The sequence below is a fragment of the Bufo gargarizans genome, chromosome 7, assembly GCF_014858855.1.
Source record: "Bufo gargarizans isolate SCDJY-AF-19 chromosome 7, ASM1485885v1, whole genome shotgun sequence".
In the NCBI taxonomy this organism is placed as follows: domain Eukaryota; kingdom Metazoa; phylum Chordata; class Amphibia; order Anura; family Bufonidae; genus Bufo; species Bufo gargarizans.
The window spans coordinates 27,804,113-27,826,030 of NC_058086.1; the positions used below are offsets into that span (position 1 = coordinate 27,804,113).

At 43.3% G+C, this 21,918-nt stretch overlaps 1 protein-coding gene across 4 annotated transcripts in view; it reads left to right on the forward strand.

Annotated features, from left to right (window-relative positions):
* Positions 1-21,918, forward strand: part of TTC39A (tetratricopeptide repeat domain 39A) — a 65,001-nt gene that overhangs the window by 21,493 nt on the left and 21,590 nt on the right. For all 4 annotated transcript variants that reach the window (XM_044301822.1, XM_044301825.1, XM_044301824.1 and 1 more), the window contains exons 3-8: positions 1,440-1,571; positions 6,668-6,744; positions 7,683-7,750; positions 11,557-11,621; positions 14,731-14,830; positions 21,097-21,162. In XM_044301822.1, the coding sequence (XP_044157757.1) occupies positions 1,440-1,571; positions 6,668-6,744; positions 7,683-7,750; positions 11,557-11,621; positions 14,731-14,830; positions 21,097-21,162 (508 nt within the window). The remainder of the gene's footprint in view (positions 1-1,439; positions 1,572-6,667; positions 6,745-7,682; positions 7,751-11,556; positions 11,622-14,730; positions 14,831-21,096; positions 21,163-21,918) is intronic.

Genomic DNA, 21,918 nt, shown 5'->3' on the forward strand with positions numbered 1-21,918 from the left:
ATGGCCAATCTCACCGAAATTTTTAGGTTCCTCCAATATTAATCTAATGTGTCTGGTCAACTTAAAAGGGTTGTCCGTTGTATCTTTCCACCCCCACATGTGCTCTGGGGAAGCACATCTGAACAGGTGAACCATGTTTACCCCATGTTTATGCCAGCACAAGCCTATGGTTCCAAAATGGCCACTGATGGAGGGTCGTGTCACCAGACCTGTCCATCATAATAATAATAATCATAATAATCTTTTATTTATATGGCGCCAGCAGATTCCACAGCTGTGTACAATCAGAGGATACATGTACAAACAAGATCAGACACTACACAGTAAACAAAACTAATCAACAATTGCAGCAATAGAAGTAAGGGCCCTGCCCGCCAGAGCTTACAATCTACGGCAAGTAGGAGTGACCCAGACTGTAGAAGTCCTATTTTTGTACAATGGTCCAGCCCTGTTTATTACATAGAACATGTCAAGGTGCATGAACCAGACACCAGCCATGAGGTGGGTATGTCTAGATATGTAGTGTATACGAGAGCATGGAGTGTGGGGGATACTGTTGGATGATGGGAGGGGATGGGTGAACGGAAAGAAGTTAGATTAGAGAACGTGATAGGCCACCCTAATATGATGTGCTTTAAGGGTGTGCCTAAAAACTGTGATTGTTGGGAACTAACCTAATTGTCTAGGGTAGGGCATGCCAGAGAACTGGTGCAGCGCAAGAGAAGTCTTGGAGACTGGAGTGAGAGGTTTGGATTATGGTGAATGTTGAGCACGGGTAGGGTGGTAGAGAGAGATGGGGCAGGGGATATAGGGGTGCGGCACTGCGGGGAGCTTTGTGGGTGACAGTCATAAGTATAAATTGTATTCTATGGGCAACCAGTGCAGTGACTGGCACATGGCGGAGGCATCGATTTAGTGGTGGGAGTTGAACCTGGCTGCTGCGTTCAGGATGAATTGGAGAGGGGAGACTTTAGTGAAGTGTAGACCGATTAGTAATGAGTTACAGTAATCAAGACGGGAATGGATCAGGGCAACTGTGAGAGTTTTTGCTGTTTCCATAGGTGCTTAGCATAATTAGCCCCATACAACATCTCGTCTTCAATTCTTCTTTTTATTGTTTTTTTGGGTAAGCTCTTTGGATATTTTTCTGCATTATAATGGCAGACAAATATGGTGAAGAAATATGATGGTATCATGAGTTATAATTATTTCTTCATAGTCCTGTGCACCCTACATGACGACTGTAGGGGTGAAATGATAAAAGGTATCTGTGCCCATTTATTCTGTATACATACAGGAGAGAGTGATAGGGGGCGCTACCGTACCCATAGCCCATTTGTTTCATTTATTTTTGTGAGATGATGTCTATTCCCTGGGGCTTGTACACGCAGGTTGCTGTATTATAATAATGGATGATAAGTCTGTTTTTAAATACACAGGTCCAAGGAGAGCATGTACCATGTCCTTACCTATGCCACCATACTGGAAATGCAAGCCATGATGACATTTGACCCTCAGGACATAATGAACGCTGGGAACACCATGAAAGAGGCTCAGGCAGTGTGTCAGAGGTTGGTATAAAAATGTAACTACGTGTGACATATTACACAGGACTGAGAACCAATATCAGGCTCTGAACTCCATCTGAAGAACATACATATCCAGGGAGGATCAGTAGACTCCACCAATCTGCCCTCTGCAATCTACTTTAATGATGTTCGTATTGTCTACTGATTGTAGCCCAATTAGGTCATTCTCCATAGGGATCTGAATTTAAAAAAATGGTTCCCCTGAAGGATACCTTGTGTATTATAAAAGCCCTGAAACCTCTTTGAGAAGACCACCCAAAATTGCATTTAAAAGTGATCTTCTATAGAAGTGGTCTTCTTAAAGGGCTTGTCCTATTAAGTCAACTTATCCCTTCTCCTGTAGTTGGGGATGTGTCTGATTGGTGGGGGTCTGACTGCTGGGGACCCTGTTGACCACAAGAACAAGGGACAGGTCAATGACACACAAGTGTGTCCACCTCTCCATTCAACTCTATGGGACTGCCAGAAATAGCTGACTACAATTTCTCGGCTATCTCAAGCAGCCCCCTAGAGCTGAATAGAGTGGCTTTGCCACTCCGTTCAAACTGGGAGCATGGGGCCCTGCTTTTATGATTGACAGTTGCCCCATAGGTCGGGCCCCTGACGTTCGGATACTTATCCCCTGTCCTGTGGATAGGGGATAAGTTGTGTAGAGATCTGCCCCAATGGTAGCTTCAGATAATAACACAGCAGCCTTTTAGTGATGAAAGCAAAGCAGCGATTGTCTTTTATTCTTGACAAAACATTAAGGCAGAAAATGGCAGTGACCGGCTTGCTCCAGCCGGCCTCAAAGAAACAATAAAGTCCTGTATCTATAGCACAACACAGGTATGGTTTTGCACAGTACCGTAACCCCAGGGGGTGTATGTGGACTTCGCTTTGTCCTGAGTCTTTCAGGCACTGCAACTCCAGCTCAGATTCTGATCCCACACAGCCCTCCACAGAGCTCCACAGTCAGAGAGGTACTCACCACCACCTGACACTGCTGGCTGTTTTGTAGGCCAGACAAGACCCGGCCTGGAACGTGGGGAGTAGTCACCCACCCAGCACTATGACTACTCCCAGTAAGAGCCATCCCAGATCAGCTATTCACAGCTATACTAAATAACAAAGTGTCAACCAGCTGCTGCCGTAGACACATTAAATACTGGCTCTTACTTCACTGAGGCCAGGAACCTCGGTGACACATATCTACGATAGTCATTTGTGCCTTCCAATAGTTTTCTTAATGGGACAACCCCTTAAAAGAAGATGGCCAGGAAGTATAATATATGGTGGAATTGAAAATCTGTCACAGGACCTCTGTTGTAGATAAGGAGGTGGTCTTTTGGAGAGGTTTCACTGTTTATGGTGTAAGCCTCATATATAAATAATGTAAAATACGTATTACACATCAACATTGGAATAAGTCAAATGACATAACATAAATGTCAGATTCTTGGAAGAAGAAAAGGTCAAGAAAAATCTGCAATTCGAGTAGGCCATCTACTTAAAGGGATTATCCAGAAATGTTTTCAAAGTCCTACAAACAGGTTTTCCCAACACGTTAACCAAGATAAGAACTCTGAAGGACAAAACCATCTGTCCCCGCCTATTGGTTTCATACCGGTTCCTCTCATAGTGGCGATAAGCACTCGTATGCATTTCCCATGATCCTCCTTTTATATGGATCCCTCTGCAGCCATACGGTACAGTCTGCTGATCTCTGTAGCACACACTGAAATTAACAAGGCAAACACAATAGATGAGTATATATAGAGTCTAGTAGGGGATTTTAACCCTAAGATGAAAAATCCCATTTCATTAATAATGCTTTACTTTATACATAACACTTAAAAGCTAAATGTTTGACTTGATTCCTGGAAGAACAATTTTCAGGATCCAAAACAGATGGACATATATTATTTGTAGCTGGAGCTAGGATTCTTACTGGGGCTAAGAATCTGGATCTTCTTGGGTGGACCTAAGTTGCTCTTGGGTGGAGCTAAGATGGTAAGGTCATACCCGTATATGGAGGAGTCAGGACATATCTGCGGCATGGCCTATTTTCTCTAAAAAGGTTATCAGGGAGGCGTGTACATAAGTGTTGTATAGGTCTTCAGTCCCATTCACGCATTCTTCTGTTATTTTGGCGCCATAGCTGGTTGGGGAATTTTTTTCCCCCTAAACAGCAATGTTGGACAACCCCTTTAATGGCATTTTATAATAAATAATAATAATGGGTCCACAGTGCAAGTGCTGCAGCGAATGTTTCAGTGAAGGGTATGTATCTACCTCGGTGAGATGTAAATTAACCTCCTGATTATCCAGTGACTCAATGCAGTTATGTCATTCACTTTGCTTCCACTGATGGCGCCGCGCTTTGTTTACTCTCATCTCTCATTATGATAAATGGATCCAGTTACTTACCATATATAATTGCATCTCAGTGCATGAGTCAGTGATACGATCACAGGCTGTATAGCAGATACATAATACGCAGCCCATTGGCCCTGCCATAGGCCCGGCCGTACCTCTGTGTCCCTCTGATATTATATGGAAAAACAGAGATTTGTTTTCTTTAACTTATGGATTCTTCAAGAATGAAATGACAGCATGCTGCGTCACATGCCATATGATTGTCCCCTAGAAGCAGATCTGCTTGTAGTCTGTCACCTTGGAGGCACATGGGTCTGCATGGGAGCTGTGTACACTAAACGGGTCTATTTTTTATTGTTGATTATTGGAACGGTAAAATAATGGTTACAGAGCGATACAAAACTGAATGATAAAACAAATAAGAATCACCATCATAATATAAATTAATAATAAAAGAGGTTGTGTGCTTTGAACAAACCCTTTTTACGAGAGGGTGCCTTGTCATTAAGGCCTCATTCAGATGGCCGGATGCTGTCCGCAAAAATGTGGATCCTTTTTTTTGCCGACAGTTCAGCATGTCTGTAAAAAAACGGATAGCATTCAGTATTTTTGCGGACCCATAGACTTTAATGGGGCCATGTCCTGATTTTCACAGACAAGTATAGGACATGTTTCATTTGTTTTGCTTAACCGTGGAATAAAAAAGGGCCCCATAGAAGTGAATGGGTCAGCATCTAATCCGCCAAAAAACTGATCCACATTTTTGCGGCTAGCATACGGCCGTTTAAATGAGCCCTAAAGGGGTTTTCTGACTTTTTTATACTGATGATGACCTATTGTCTGGATAAATCATTAGTTTCTGATCGGTGGGGGTCCGACAACCGGGACTTCTGCCGATCTGCTGTTTGAGAAGGCACTAGCGCTCCTGTGAGTGCCATGGCCTCTCGCAACTTACCGTAAGTCAGTGGCGTCACGTTCACTAGTCATGTGGCCTAGGAGCAGCTCAGCCTACTAGAAGTGAATGGGGCCAAGCTGCGATACCAAGCACAGCCACTGTACAATGCATGGCGCTGTGCTTGATAAGCTGTGAGGAGGCAGCTGTGCTCACTGGAGATTCCATGGGTGTCAGACCCCCTCTGATCAGATCCTCATGACTTATCCTAAGGATAGTTCATGATCGGTATAAAAAAGTTGGAAATCCCCATTAAAGTGGCTGTGTTTGCACTTTTGATATTTTCTTAGTGACATATCAGAAGTTTTGATTGGTGGGAACCCCTGCTGATTGCTAGAACAAGGAGAGAGAAGCGCTCACATAGCGTGCGCTCTCTCCTCACTGCAGGAGATGGACTCAATAGAATGGGCACGTCTCAAGTCCATCTCCTGCAGCAAAGAGAGAGAGCCTGGGATGTGATGCTTCTCTCTTCCCTTTCTTGCGATCTTTGGGGGTCTCGGCACTTAGACCCCCACTGATCAAATATGTCTCTATGACAGCTGTGATCTGTGAATAAACCTGGCAGTATTTGTTCTGTCACAAACCAGCGGGTGTGAACCCACTGTGCAACGTGTCCTACCTCCTCTAAGGGTGTTGTCTAAGTGAACCCCTGGATCTTCACAGTACCCCTGATGGTGTGGATAGACTTTCCCGAGGGAAACACCAGGTCGCTACCTCTTGAGGAGGACAGGCACACGAGACAGCTGGTCTAGGAGGTACCTGAGAAAGGTACCAGAGGTGCAGGACCGAAGGATGAGGCGTAGTCAGACAGGCAAAAGGTCAGGGCAGGCGGCACAGGTACAGGTCAGGCAATCCGGGTCAGCAACAGGAAAGTCAAGTCAAACAGGCAGGGATCTAACAGGTAGCAGAGTCCAGGAATACAGGTATGAGTCAGGAACACAAGCTGAAACCAGGAACCTTAGCAGGACACAAGGACCTTGACACTGAGGGATCTGGGAAGGGGGCTGAGCCACTTATATATGCGCAGGAGGGCTAGGATTGGTCAGCAAGGTCACATGACCTAACCCATAAAGCCCAGGAAGTGACGCGCGCCGGCCCTTAAGGAAGTGCTGCAGGAAAGAAGTAGCAAGCATCCTGTGGCCAGGGCTGAGAGGAAACTGTGGAGCGGATCCCAAAACAACAGCACCTACACAGACAGAGCCCAGGACTGCAGCGGTGAATGAGAAGCACCGGCCGCAGATCACCGCTGAACACGGCGCCTGGGACTGCGGCGGTAAGCAGGGGAACAGCGTCGCACAGAAGCCGCTGTTACGTGTTCCATTTCCCTGCGGCGCCTCCACAGGGCTAATTAAGTATTACAAAATTTCTGATAAAAATAGGCTGTATAATACATGGACATTTTTGGTCCTCGCTCGGGCTACTAGATGCGGGTCCTACATTGGAAGTTTTTGAGTGTTGAGCACATTATACAGTACATAGTAAAATATATGAGTCCATTATTGGTAGTATCTGTCTGATCTTGTGGAGATTTGATAAACGGAGATAGCATCAAGACATTTTGAAACCCTTTTTTCTTTCTTTTAATGTTAAAGGAAAAAGTTGACCCCCCCCCGCCCCAGCCGCCCCTCCTCCCCTCCTCCCTTTCACAGTCTTGTCCTGGTCAGAATCCTGTTTGCCTTTCCCTGCACTTGTGTCTTCTCCTGTTTGTGGAAACTTTGCTGTGTACATTTCACGTGTCAGTGACAACCTTGTGTTTCATCTTCACCAGGTTCAGGAAGAAATCTACTGTTGCGAACTCCTTTAACAATTTAGTCCACGGCCAAAGTCTGGATCAGTTCACAGAAGGTACAGCATTTTACGTGGCAAATATCACTCGTCAGTCATCTCTCCCGGCCACAGACAGGTTTTCATTTACAATTTAAGGGGTGTTCCTCAACTTCCAAATGAACGAAAATTACAGGGGTGTTCCTCAACTTCCAATTGAACGGCCTGTTCTCAGGCTGTACCAGCAATACCAGATCAGTGGGTTCCTGCACCCTGCCAATTAGGTGACTGAAGGGGGACATGACGGTCTACAGAGTGCTGCCTCCCCTTTATCATGTACCAAGCACAGAGCCATACTTTTGGTAGAGGTTGTGTCTGGTAATGCAGCTCACCTCTGCTCAGTCCTATCTGAGTACATGGGACTGAGATGCAGTACCAGGCACAGCCACTACCAGCGCTGTGGAACCTTCAGTCAGCTGATTGGTGGAAGGGCAGGAGTTGGACCCCACAGGTCTGATATTCTATCCTAAGGATAAGCCATTAAAGGGGTTGTCGCACTTCAGAAAATGGCATTTCTCATGTAGAGAAAGTTCATACAAGGCACTTACTAATGTTTTGTGATTGTCCATATTGCTTCCTTTGCTTGATTCATTTTTCCATCACGTTTCCAGGAATTACGACTACCCTGCAATCCAGCAGCAGTGGACGTACGTGCACACTATGGGAAAAGGAGCAGGAATGCATGTTTTTTTTCTATAGTCTGCAAGCACGGCCACCGTTGCTGGATTGCAGGGTGGTCATAATTTCTGGAAACGTGATGGAAAAGTAATTCAAGCCACCAAAGCAGGCAATATGGACAATCACAATACATTAGTAAGTGCCTTGTATTAACTTCATCTACATGATAAATGCCATTTGCTGAAGTGACACAACCCCTTTAATTCTGTAAACTGAACCGCTCCTTATGATGAAATGGTCCCTGTTTATAACGTATTATAAAAAAAACTTGTGTGTTGCAGAGGAGATCCACGCGGAGGTGTGTTACGCTGAGTGTCTTCTTCTGAGAGCGGCCCTCACGTTCCTGCAGGTCTGACATGTCAGTGTTATATATTAGTTATTGCAGATAATAAACCTATGTCTATGACTGCTGAGATTATCAGTGTATTGCATATGGGACCTAATTCACATGGTGCAATTCTCCCCCTTGGTGAAAGTCATAACCTGCATCATGATCTCTACCCCTTGGTGAAAGTCATAACCTGCACCATGATCTCTACCCTTTGGTGAAAGTCATGACCTGCACCATGATCTCTACCCTTTGGTGAAAGTCATGACCTGCACCATGATCGCTACCCTTTGGTGAAAGTCATGACCTGCACCATGATCTCTACCCTTTGGTGAAAGTCATGACCTGCACCATGATCTCTACCCTTTGGTAAAAGTCATGACCTGCACCATGTTCTTCGCTCTTTGGTGAAATTCATGATCTGCTCATTAGTGTTGGTGGAAAACGGAATTATGGATCACCCTACTCACCTGGTGATGTCCACCACCTCTTACCAAAGAGGAAAAGTGTCCGAATACTTTGTATAAATCAGAAGGCCACCCTAAAAGTGTGCCTGATTGATCATCCAGCATCAGCCTCTAGGATACATCTGGCCCATTTTTAGATGGTCTAGTCTAAGTTTGCACTTATTAGACTATTAAATCAGCACCAATGTGTTCATAATTGTATTACCGTGTAACGATGTCTGGCAAGGGACTTTAATTGTATTACTCTGCATGTGTAAATTGTATAATTACTGCAATGTCTTACTTTGGTCAGTAGATGGCTGCAAAGGATAACATGCTAAAAGTCTACATAGAGCTGCCTATAAGAGTAATATTAATAACCTGTTTTGTTTGCAAAGTTGGTAATTAGCTAAATTATGGGCTGTTTTGACTTCTAGAAGTGTGATAGCAGGCTGTATATGCAGGTTTGACACTGCACTTAGTAAATGACTTATTGCATCACATTCTCCCTGTGAGGGGGAGGAGGGGCAGGAAATGAAGAGACAGAGGTTGCGCTTGGTGCTGCTGGAGACCAGAAGAGATTGTTCCTGTAGATTCTGGAAGGGAATGGACCGTCTCACAGTGGAGACTGGCGACAGCACGAAGGGGAGGTTTACAGCAACGATACCAGGAGTGTCGTGTCTGTAGGATCCAGTTCTGGAGTGGACCAGGAAATAAGATAAAGCACCAAGAACCTGCTCAAGGATTTGCAAGTGCGGCTGAGCCGTGTCACATTTCATCAAAATGGTAAAGTTGCATTTGGACAGATAACTCTTCAAGTACAGTTGCATTGCGGTGTACAGGCTGCAAGGTAATGCAAAGCCCTAAGGGACTCATACGCTGACACCTTCCTATCTCACTGGCTGCTCATAGGGTGTTAAATACTGGAAACTTGAGTAAGGATTACAGCTGCAAGCAAAGATACATCATTTACCTGTGGATTACAAATAGGGAAGTCTGATTTAAAGAGACAACATTTACCTGTGGATCACAAATAGTATTGCGCAATACTTAGGGTGCACCCCAACGAGGAACTCGTCCAGGAACATACAAGTGCAGCTAGGCTACTTAATGGACTTTGGGGAAAACATCACATTTATTGGTTTATTGTTAGGCTGTGTTACATTCACTGTTGGTTTATTCTGTGTGTACCAATCTGTTTTATATATTCTCAGCTTCTTGTTCACTACATTGTTCAGTAAACTCAACTGCTGGGAAAGAACCGTTGTCTGTGTCTGCGTGGCATTGTGTACCCTCTGTACCTGTGGGCCCAGCTCTCGGTCTTCTTTCATTTGGTGCTGTGAGCAGGGTACATTGATCGCCATCCAGAACCCAACCGGTTCCGAAGCGGTTTCGGCTGTGGCCCTATCACACCCCCCCCCCCCTGCCGTGGGAGTAGCTCCGATTTTTTTTTTTGCCAAAAGGGGCAATATTGAATCAGCTAGTGCGGTTTGATGGCCACAATATGCTGCTAACAGACTGGGCTGCACACCTTAAGAGCACCCTCAGGTTGTACAACTTGGCTTCGGATTTACAATCAGATGTGGCGCTGAACACCTTGGAAGGGGATGCTAGACGCACTGTCATGCTACGTCCAGAAGAGGAAAGGAAAACACTGGATGCTATATTCTCAATTATCGAGTCTACCTACAGAGAAATGACCAGTACCGGCAGCCTTAGGTCCCGTTTCTTCACTCGCTTCCAGTGTGAAGATGAGACTATTCCCCAGTTTGCCAACGCCCTCCAGGAGATCTGGTCACATGTACGGAAGAGAGAGGCCAACGGTGCTAACATTCTTGGAAATGGAGATCAAATCCTCCGGGACCATTTCATACTTGTATTGCGTAGCCCTCCTCTTCGCCAGGCTCTTAGGGAACAAACCCGGTGGATGCCACGTTGCAGTTTCAGAAGATACAAGCTGAGGTTGTGGCCCGAGACAAGGAACAGGCGTATGGGGCTTACACCGTAAGGATGCAAGCTGCAGGAAGTCAAAGAACTCCCTCTGATGAAGAGAAAGAACTCCCTCTGATGAAGAGAAAGAACTCCCTCTGATGAAGAGAAAGAACTCCCTCTGATGAAGAGAAAGAACTCCCTCTGATGAAGAGAAAGAACGCCCTCTGATGAAGAGAAAGAACTCCCTCTGATGAAGAGAAAGAACTCCCTCTGATGAAGAGGATCTGCGAGAGGCAGTGAAGGCACTGAGTGTATCCCTGGGAGAAATTCTGAGACAATTGGCACAGTTACAGGCTCCATCTATGGCCCCAGTTCAGTCCGATTACTTAAAAGGGGTGCTACCCCCATGGGTCCCCCTCTATATCGAGCAATTCCAGAGGCTGGAGTGAGAGACTTTCCCAAGCACTGGGCTGGTCCGTCACCACCTACAGATGCACAGACGTGTGGTCCTTCAATAGACCGGAAGGCAAGGGGTCCGCAGTGTTGGATTTGCCGAGAAAGAGGACATATCTCCCGTCAATGCCCATAAAAGGCCCTGAATCCAGAACAGCCACTGTTAAACGTGAAGGCCAGTTGCCAGGTTACCCCTAACGACCTCCGGGACCTGGTGACCGAAAGCACCTACCTACAGGTGCAGATTAAAGAACAGATGATGGAATATCTTTTAGACACAGGGTTGGAAGTAACCACGATGCCAGTGAAGTTCTTTGAGAGATACTTCGGCCACCTCACGAAGCCTGACAAGGCCATCGTGATCAAGCTGACGGCGGTAAATAAGACTGCTATACCTGTGTTCGGGGTGGCTTGGATGGGAATAAAGCTATGCGGACAAGATGTCGACAAGAAGGGAGTGGTGTTGTAGAGAAACCGGTTCGGGACAGAGCTCCTGTTGTATTGGGAATGAACGTTCTGCGGGAATTGGATCAGCTCATGTTTACAAAGGAGGGCCCGACTTATTTGAGGAAGACGACTTCCCACAAGCCTACCCAGAGAGCATTCCAGAGGTTGATCTGGACATGCGGTATCTGCAAAAGCACTCCTGAGGGTAAGCCGGTTGGAGCAGTGTATGCCCCATATGGAAGAGCCTGCTCCGTACCTCCGGGACAGGAGAAGATGATGCGAATGCCGGAAGCCGGTGGAAACTGAATGGGATAGATATACTGATAGAACCCCTGGGCATGTCGGAAGCCAGCCGGAGCCCAGTGGTCGCCAGGACCATTGTGACAGTCACGGAGGGGCATGTGTTAGTTTGGTGTGTCAACGTACACGATCATGAAGTTACCTTCCATACTTGAGAGAAAGTGGCTGAGTTGTATGTGTTGCAAGGAGAACCACTCACAGGTAGTCAGTTCGCCCTACGTCAAATAATTGTTCTTTTAATTACTGCAGGATGAAAACATGGTCAGCTTCATCAAAGGTGGAATCAAGGTCAGAAACAGTTATCAGACGTACAAGTGAGTATAATATAGACGCTCACTACAGTCTTCTATGGGGAAATTCCATTAATATCTATTATCTAATCGATCTGTCTATCTATCTAATAAACATAAAATAGCAGCAGCACAGTCAGTAGTGTTGTTGAGTGCAGTCCCTCTAGGAGGGTAGAAAAAAAAAATCACTGGTAGATCCAAACGTGAATGATGAGGCAGCACTCCAATTCCAGTGGAAGGGTGTGAGACCCGTAAACTGGAGAAATAAATGGGTCTCACACCCTTTCACTGGAATTGGAGTGCAGCCCCATCTTTTATTTTTGGATCTATCTATCTAGTCTAGTGCAATGTTAGGACTGCTTGCCCAATGTTCCAGGTCACACTGCTGTTATATACTAGGGTATGACATCTATATCCTTTTTTCCCCTATTTTACAGTTATATATAGAGCTGAACTACAGTTTAGTAACTCTATAAATGCCGGGGTGATCTGTAGCCTGGAGTGACCTTGAGTGACAACTTGTATGATGACCCAGAGCTGCAGTCACACCTCAGGCTGCAGAGCTGAAATCTCCCAGGATTACTTGCTGTTTCAGGGTCTGGACAGATCTAGTGCTATTATTTTTGGATTCTAGATCAGTATAAATCATGACCGCTGAATTGGGTGCATCCCATGCAGGCGATAGCAAACACAATACTTATTAGACTTTATGGATTTTACTAAAGCTGTGGCGCGACCAAGAGAACAAGCGGACACTCCATGTGGGATTTAAACTGGCCACAGCTTTATTGAATAATAACACATAACTCCGAAAACGATATACCTGCCGCAGCGATTCGCTGCGGGCACGATATTATAACCCAACTTCCAAGAGTCTCCAACCGAGAGATGAACCCGTGGGGTACCACGTCTCAGTATTAACTCCCCAAGTTCTGGCCTCACAACCCCGCCAAAATACAGCTGTGACAAAGCAGTACAATATAGAAATAGTATCTGTATGTATATTTATTTTTTGCATTTGTAATTATTTATTCATTTAATTATTTTTTATTTATTTATATACAGTACAGACCAAAAGTTTGGACGCACCTTCTCATTCAAAGAGTTTTCTTTATTTTCATGACTATGACAATTGTAGATTCACACTGAAGGCATCAAAACTATGAATTATCACATGTGGAATTATATACATAACAAACAAGTGTGAAACAACTGAAAATATGTCATATTCTAGGTTCTTCACAGTAGCCACCTTTTGCTTTGATTACTGCTTTGCACACTCTTGGCATTCTCTTGATGAGCTCCAAGAGGTAGTCACCTGGAATGGTCTTCCAACAGTCTTGAAGGAGTTCCCAGAGATGCTTAGCACTTGTTGGCCCTTTTGCCTTCACTCTGCGGTCCAGCTCACCCCAAACCATCTCGATTGGGTTCAGGTCCGGTGACTGTGGAGGCCAGGTCATCTGGCGCATCACCCATCACTCTCCTTCATGGTTAAATAGCACTTACACAGCCTGGAGGGGTGTTTGGGGTCATTGTCCTGTTGAAAAATAAATGATGGTCCAACTAAACGCAAACCGGATGGAATAGCATGCCGCTGCAAGATGCTGTGGTAGCCATGCTGGTTCAGTATGCCTTCAATTCTGAATAAATCCCCAACAGTGTCACCAGCAAAGCCCCCCCACACCATCACACCTCCTCCTCCATGCTTCACGGTGGGAACCAGGCATGAAGAGTCCATCCGTTCACCTTTTCTGCGTCGCACAAAGACACGGTGGTTGGAACCAAAGATCTCAACTTTGGACTCATCAGACCAAAGCACAGATTTCCACTGGTCTAATGTCCATTCCTTGTGTTCTTTAGCCCAAACAAGTCTCGTCTGCTTGTTGCCTGTCCTTAGCAGTGGTTTCCTAGCAGATCTTCTACCATGAAGGCCTGATTCACACAGTCTCCTCTTAACAGTTGTTCTAGAGATGTGTCTGCTGCTAGAACTCTGGGTGGCATTGACCTGGTCTCTAATCTGAGCTGCTGTTAACCTGCGATTTCTGAGGCTGGTGACTCGGATGAACTTCTCCTCCGCAGCAGAGGTGACTCTTGGTCTTCCTTTCCTGGGGTGGTCCGCATGTGAGCCAGTTTCTTTGTAGCGCTTCATGGTTTTTGTGACTGCACTTGGGGACACTTTCAAAGTTTTGCCAATTTTTTGGACTGACTGACCTTCATTTCTTAAAGTAATGATGGCCACTCGTTTTTCTTTACTTAGCTGCTTTTTTCTTGCCATTATACAAATTCTTACAGTCTATTCAGTGGGACTATCAGCTGTGTATCCACCTGACTTCTCCACAACGCAACTGATGGTCCCAACCCCATTCATAAGGCAAAAAATCCCACTTATTACACCTGACAGGGCACACCTGTGAAGTGAAGACCATTTCAGGTGACTACCTCTGGAAGCTCATCAAGAGAATGCCAAGAGTGTGCAAAGCAGTAATCAAAGCAAAAGGTGGCTACTGTGAAGAACCTAGAATATGACATATTTTCAGTTGTTTCACACTTTTTTGTTATGTATATAATTCCACATGTGATAATTCATAGTTTTAATGCCTTCAGTGCGAATCTACAATTGTCATAGTCATGAAAATAAAGAAAACTCTTTGAATGAGAAGGTGCGTCCAAACTTTTGGTCTGTACTATATATATATAACTTTTTTTTAATAATAAAATTAGATTTTGAAAACATAAAACAACGGATAAAACCATGGGGCGGTTGGGGGGGCTTGTCACCTTGATAGACTGAAGCTGCAATGTAGTTTGTGCTGAAGAACTAACACTGAAGGTAGAAGCTAACCTCTCCTTCCCAATGGGGGGGGGGGGGGGACCAATAAGAAGAGGGAAATGAAACAATGGGGGGGGGGGGGGCCAATAAGAAGAGGGAAATGAAAATAAGGTTTTGGAATATGTGACCCAGACATGACCCCTGCCCTGCTGGAGGTTAGGGCTAGTCATGACCTCCGTGGCCTCCATACCGAGGCCCCGAAAGTCACTTGTCATGTGTTTATGAAATTGATGAGCTTTTTATGTAGTATTTATATAGTAAGTAACAATTTATTAATCGGCTTCTTCACTTCTGCTTTTTCAGGGAGCTTGATACTCTGCAGAAATGCGCCAGTTACATGAAAGGAGAAAGTCACTGTCACTTTGAAGGTGGAGTGAAGTTGGGAGTTGGAGCATTTAATCTGGTACACAATTCCATACATAAAATTGATACTAATAGGGCGTTCATCCCGGCTCACCGCTCGTGGTCAGGCTTTGCTTTCACGCCATGTTCAGGACAGGATGCAGAAAAACCACCTTGGCTGCAGGACTCGATACTTAAAAAAAACTTGTAAACCAGCAATTCGTCCTCAAAACTTCTTTAACTTTTAGAGTTTTAAGGATGAGCTTCTGGTATACAAGTTTTTTTTTTTACATAATTCCATGCACCTCATATTGGATGCAATCGTGATCCCTGGTTCAAGACCCACCAGTGACAATTTGGATAAAAGGGGAATAAAAGTTTTTGAATACACAGGGGTGTTCTCAATCACTATTATAATGCTCAAGGCCCTAGTTATATGGGGGGATTGACTTTTATTTTAACCCCTTCCTGTCCTCTGCTATACATGTACAGTCTATATGGGAGCAACAATCAGAGGATCGCATGTTAAAGTCCCTTAGGAAGACTCAAAATAGTTTTTAAAACTATTTTAAAAAAGAAAATGTATAAAAACTCTAATCAGCCCCTTTCCCCATATTAATAACAAAAAAAACCTATAAAAAATAAAGATAGTTAGGCACACCTACATCTGGACACGTCAGGTGTGCCTAACTATACTAAAATATATGTACATTTAAGATAGACTGGGTGAGTCAATAAGTTAGAGCACCCAGTCCAGATAAGTTAGCAGGTGAGCCATCTCATAATCCCCAAAAATAAAAACTATGATTAAATTTCAGCAGTATATGGTGTGGTATGGTTACTGTATCTATGCAGTGAGCCAAGGTCTGCTACTGTATCTGTATAGTAATCTTGGTTCTGGTATGGTATCTATGTAGTAATATTGGTTCTGGTATGGTATCTATGTAGTAATCTTGGTTCTGATATGATATCTATGTAGTAATCTTGGTTCTAATATGATATCTATGTAGTAATCTTGGTTCTGATATGATATCTATGTAGTAATCTTGGTTCTGGTATGGTATCTATGTAGTAATCTTGGTTCTAATATGATATCTATGTAGTAATCTTGGTTCTGATATGATATCTATGTAGTAATCTTGGTTCTGATATGGTATCTATGTAGTAATATTGGTTCTGATATGGTATCTATGTAGTAATATTGGTTCTGGTATGGTATCTATGTAGTAATCTTGGTTCTGGTATGGTATCTATGTAGTAATATTGGTTCTGGTATGGTATCTATGTAGTAATCTTGGTTCTGGTATGGTATCTATGTAGTAATCTTGGTTCTAATATGATATCTATGTAGTAATCTTGGTTCTGATATGGTATCTATGTAGTAATCTTGGTTCTGATATGGTATCTATGTAGTAATCTTGGTTCTGGTATGGTATCTATGTAGTAATATTGGTTCTGGTATGGTATCTATGTAGTAATATTGGTTCTGGTATGGTATCTATGTAGTAATCTTGGTTCTGGTATGGTATCTATGTAGTAATATTGGTTCTGGTATGGTATCTATGTAGTAATCTTGGTTCTGATATGGTATCTATGTAGTAATCTTGGTTCTGGTATGGTATCTATGTAGTAATCTTGGTTCTGGTATGGTATCTATGTAGTAATATTGGTTCTGGTATGGTATCTATGTAGTAATCTTGGTTCTGATATGGTATCTATGTAGTAATCTTGGTTCTGATATGGTATCTATGTAATAATCTTGGTTCTGGTATGGTATCTATGTAGTAATCTTGGTTCTGGTATGGTATCTATGTAGTAATCTTGGTTCTGGTATGGTATCTATGTAGTAATATTGGTTCTGGTATGGTATCTATGTAGTAATCTTGGTTCTGATATGGTATCTATGTAGTAATCTTGGTTCTGGTATGGTATCTATGTAGTAATCTTGGTTCTGGTATGGTATCTATGTAGTAATCTTGGTTCTGATATGGTATCTATGTAGTAATCTTGGTTCTGGTATGGTATCTATGTAGTAATATTGGTTCTGATATGGTATCTATGTAGTAATATTGGTTCTGGTATGGTATCTATGTAGTAATCTTGGTTCTGATATGGTATCTATGTAGTAATCTTGGTTCTGATATGGTATCTATGTAGTTAGATGAGGAAAGAGGGTGGGGGGGAACATTCTTCTTTCAGCCCGGGCCCATGTTAGCCTTAATCCTCCCATGACTGGGTGCATTCAGTCAGTGCACTCATTAAATCTCAGTGAATTATACAAAATACCTCTATTGGTTCATATAGAAATGTTCTCTACTCTGCAGTCATATCCTGCTTAATGGGACTGTACTGTGCTGCCATACAGTGCTGCACTTAGGAATCGGGGTTCCAGATATTTTGACATCTCCAGATTGAGTCCTTCAAGAAAAATCAAATTAAACAATGATATTCTTTCTGTTGCCACTAGAGGGAGCTCTATAAAATGGAGTTCAATGGGAGCTACATTGAAAGCTTATGTCCATCTGGCCATTTATGGCTTATTGAAAAACTCAACAAGTATCGGAACCAGGGGCTGGTTTGAAAACTGTAGAATATTTTTCGTAGGACAATCCCTTTAAGGGTCAGACGTGAGTTTTTACTGCCCGACCTAATCAAAGTGGTGGGACATGGATGAGAATGGAAAGTTACGGAGCCTCAGCACCGTCCGTTGTTGCACCAGGGGTCTGTTTAGTATAAAATAGAATAAAAAGATGATTTCTCAACAAAGACGCTATCTATTGAAATATGATAAAGACCATTACTAGAGATGAGCGAATCGTATCCACCAAAGTGGAATTCGATCCGAATTTCAGGATAAATTCGATTCGCCTCAAAGCCAAATTTCTTTGTGCTTCATGGTAGTGAATCGTTTTAAAGGGAACCTGTCACCGGGATTTTGTGTATAGAGCTGAGGACACGGGATGCTAGATGGCCGCTAGCTCATCCGCAATACCCAGTCCCCATAGCTCTGTGTGCTTTTATTGTGTCAAAAAACTGATTTGATACATATGCAAATTAACCTGAGATGAGTCCTGTCCCTGACTCCTCTCACCTACAGGACTCATCTCAGGTTAATTTGCATATGTATCAAATCGTGTTTTTTACACAATAAAAGCGCACAGAGCTATGGGGACTGGGTATTGCCGAAGTGCTAGCGGCCATCTAGCAGCCCATGTCCTCAGCTCTATACCCAAAATCCCGGTGACAGGTTCCCTTTAAGTTGAAATTGTGTAAAAACAAACAAAAATCATACTTACCTCCTCCATTTGCTCACGACGGGCCGGCCACCATATTGATTGAAGATTGAAATCCTGTGCGCGGTGATGTATGACGTCATCTCGCGCCACATCTTCAAGCAAAATGGCGGCAGCCGGCCTGTCGCGAGCAAATGGAGGCGGTAAGTTTGAGGTCATTTTTTTAAATGTCAATTTTACACTGTTTTTACACTCAGATGCCGCTCTGAGGGGTACAATGACGGCGGGCGGCGCTATCACAGCTCCCTGTCATTGCACCCGCTACTTACAAAAAAATGCACTTTGTGATGAAGTAATTCATTACAAAGCAAATTTTTGTTTTGTACCTTTCAGCAAAACAGCCAAATTGATTTTTTTTAAACCTTCGCTCATCTCTAACTATTACAATGTACACAAGATGGATTCACAACAATGTATCAAATTATCCAATCACTACTGCCAGTGATTTGCAGGGACACGCCCCCAACTGGTAACACCCGGCTGAACCTTCAATGCAAACTGCTAGCAATTAATTCATAACTTCTAGCAGGAATAAAAAAGGAATCGCACTTCATAGAGCCATAAGAGTAGATGCTCCAGAATTGTTGTTACATGGGGAATGCAAGCAGTTACTAAACCAGACATGTCAGGAGAGGGGGCAGCACATTCTTGATTTCCTTATGGGGCCCTATGATTTCTGTGTACGCCCCTGAATATAATGCATAGTGCATACTACAGGCAGCTTCTTCTGTTACCTGAGAAGAGAGGACGGTTCCTGCCCGCCGCTATCATTACAACATATTAGTAGTATATGTACCTCGTTAATCAACTGCTATGAGCCCTAAGTGTGCACAAGGTTCTTCTCAGACGTGTAAAGCGCTGAGTATACTGTGATGTCACCGCCACATACTGTGTACACAGATCAGAAGCTGTTGGTTTCTGCAGAACTATAAACACAAGATAACAGATGGAAGAGAGATCTGGTGGTAAATATTTACCGAGCTGGATAATGGCCGGGTCCTGAGGGTCTAAGCGTCTCTGAACTTTGACCTGCTGTAGGTGTCTGCTTAGTTTTAGGCATATTTTACTCTTGTGTTAGAGAATCCATATCATTATATAGCGTGTTTTTCAATCCGCCATCAGGTGTGTTATGTGCAAAACTAAACAACAAAAAATATAAATATAAATACTATCGAGTGCAGCATGTACCGGATGCAGTTTTATTTTTTTTTACCTTTGCACTCTGTGGGGTATGGGACTAATGAAATATTGCAAAGTACAAATGTACCGTGTGAACACAGCCTTAGGGCTTATGCACACAAATGTATTTTTTTTCCGTGTCCGTTCCATTTTTTTTGCGGCCCACAAAAAACGGAAATTACTCCGTGTGCATTCTGCTTCCATATTTCCGTTCTGCAAAAAAGATACAACATGTCCTATTCTTGTCCTTTTTGCGGACAAGGATAAGCATTATTACAATGGATCCGCAATAAAAACAGATGCAATACGGATGTCACACGGACGTCAACCGTATTTTGTGTGGATCCGTGGTTTGCAGTGGTTTGCGGTCATCTGCACAAGCCCTTATTCACCACATAAAACCATTAGTAAAGGATTAGTACCACGTCCATATGGCTGCAATATGGATCTGTGTTGTATGGAACTGTAATACAATGCCTATAGGCTGCCAGGGGTTAAGAGCTCTCGCACACGACTGTTGTTGTTTTGCGGTCCGCAAAACACGGATCCAGGAAACAAAATGGATGACATCTGTGTGACATCCGTTTTTTTTTGCGGATCCATTGTAACAATGCCTGTCCTTGTCGGACAAGAATAGGACATTCTATTTTGTTGCAGAAATGGACTTGTGGACATACGGATACGGAATGCATTTACGTTTTTTTGCGGTCCCATTGAAATGAATTGGTCCACATACGAGCCACAAAAAAAAAAAAAGGAACAGACATGGACAAAAATACGTTTGTGTGCATGAGCCCTTAATACTGTGCCATGGTGTGTCTCCAGTCTTAGGCCTCATGTACACGAACGTTTTTTCTTTCAGTGTCCGTTTTTTTTCCAGCTTGTATACTGAACCATTCATTTTAATGGGTCTGCAAAAAAAACTGAAGTTACTCCGTGTGCATTCCGTTTCCATATATGTCCGTATTTCCGTTCTGCGAAAAAATAGAACATGTCCTATTATTGTCCGCATTACGGACAAGGATAGGACGGTTCTATTAGGGGCCAGCTGTTACGTTCCGCAAAATACGGAATGCACACGGACGTCATCCGAATTTTTTGTGGATCCGTTTTTTTGCACACCGCAAAATACATACGGTCATGTGCATGAGCCCTTGTGAAGAGGAACACAGAAGTATTTTTATTACATATCCCGTAAGAATCCATAAGTACAAAAACTGCTGCATGCTGTATTACGGAGCTATTCTCCCGCCACTAAAAGATATATGAAGGCACCCTCAGGGTGTGTAGAAAATCTGATCCAAAACCACACCAAAAAACGGACATAAATCTGCACTATTTGGTGTGTTTTTTGTCCGTTTTTTGGTGCAGATTTGATGCAGTTTTGCTGCTTTCATTGAAAAGTCTGAAATCCACACAAAACAAACGCAGCAGCAGATTTCAAAACCCGCAGGTCAATGTCCTCACCTAAGTAAAGTACATGAGATTTGTCTGGTCTCATACACTTTGCTGGTAACTGTATTACGCTGCGTTTTTTCCCGCACGAAACCCACACGTAATCCGCAACGTGTACAGGCATCCTTTGGGTAGACATAGGTGTGAAGCTTTCTCCATTATCAGATGGGCAAGAACAGAATAGGAAATCCATATGATCTCTAAAAACATTGCTCCCCAATTGTGAGGCCTCCAAGATTTTAGATTTTATTTTAACATTTAGACGGCAACATGGAACAAAAAAATAAATAAACAAGGCTTTATGTCCAAAAAAAAAATTTTTAATAATTTTTGCCGATACGCTTTTCCGTTTATCTACATGATGACGTCGTTATCTCACATCTACACTTTCTCCTCTTAGACGTTATCAATGTTACCCACCAGGATATTGCGGCTTCTAGAATTTGTCGGATTCTCCGGTAACAAGGTGAGAGCGACTTCAATCAGATATGACAATCCACCTGTATATTTATGTCTGGGTGAAGCAAGATTTATTATCTGCCCCTAAGTTGGTCACACCTGTGGCTGATTTGACTTGAAAAGTGACAACTATATTTCGGAGTCAGAAGTAGGCTTTGTCACCTCCCTTCCCCCACTCTTCTTGGCAGGCCGTGCTTTTGCGCAGGAGGGTGACATCATGAACTTGAGAGCGCAGTGTGCCGTCTATTCAGTGGCTTCACATTCTCGGTAAAGACTTGTACAGCGACCCCTCAAGTTACAATATTAATTGGTTCCAGGACGACCAAACTTCGCAACTTTTTGGACAGTCAAAGAGGGTCACTTATGGCTCATGGTGTGAAAGTCCATTTTCCCAGCATATTTATACACCTTAATAGTTTTCTTAGTGCAAAAATGATCTGAATATAGAAATTTCAAAAATCTAAATTGCATCAAATAATGGAATAATATACAAGGTCTGGTCTGATATACACTTTCTGGATCAATATTGTAAATGTAACAATGCAAATCTATACCTCAGATCATTTAAGTAGAAAAGAAAGACAGAGGGACTTGGGTCCAAAATAGGGACTGTCCCTTTAAAAGAGGGACACTTGGAGAGGTCTGCCATTGTAAGTTGAGTAATCGGTTCCAAAGCCCCAAAATGTCATCCAAGATAAGAGAAAATGAAGATTTAAGAAAAATAAGCAGATAACTAAGTCTACTTTCACACTGGCGTTTTGGC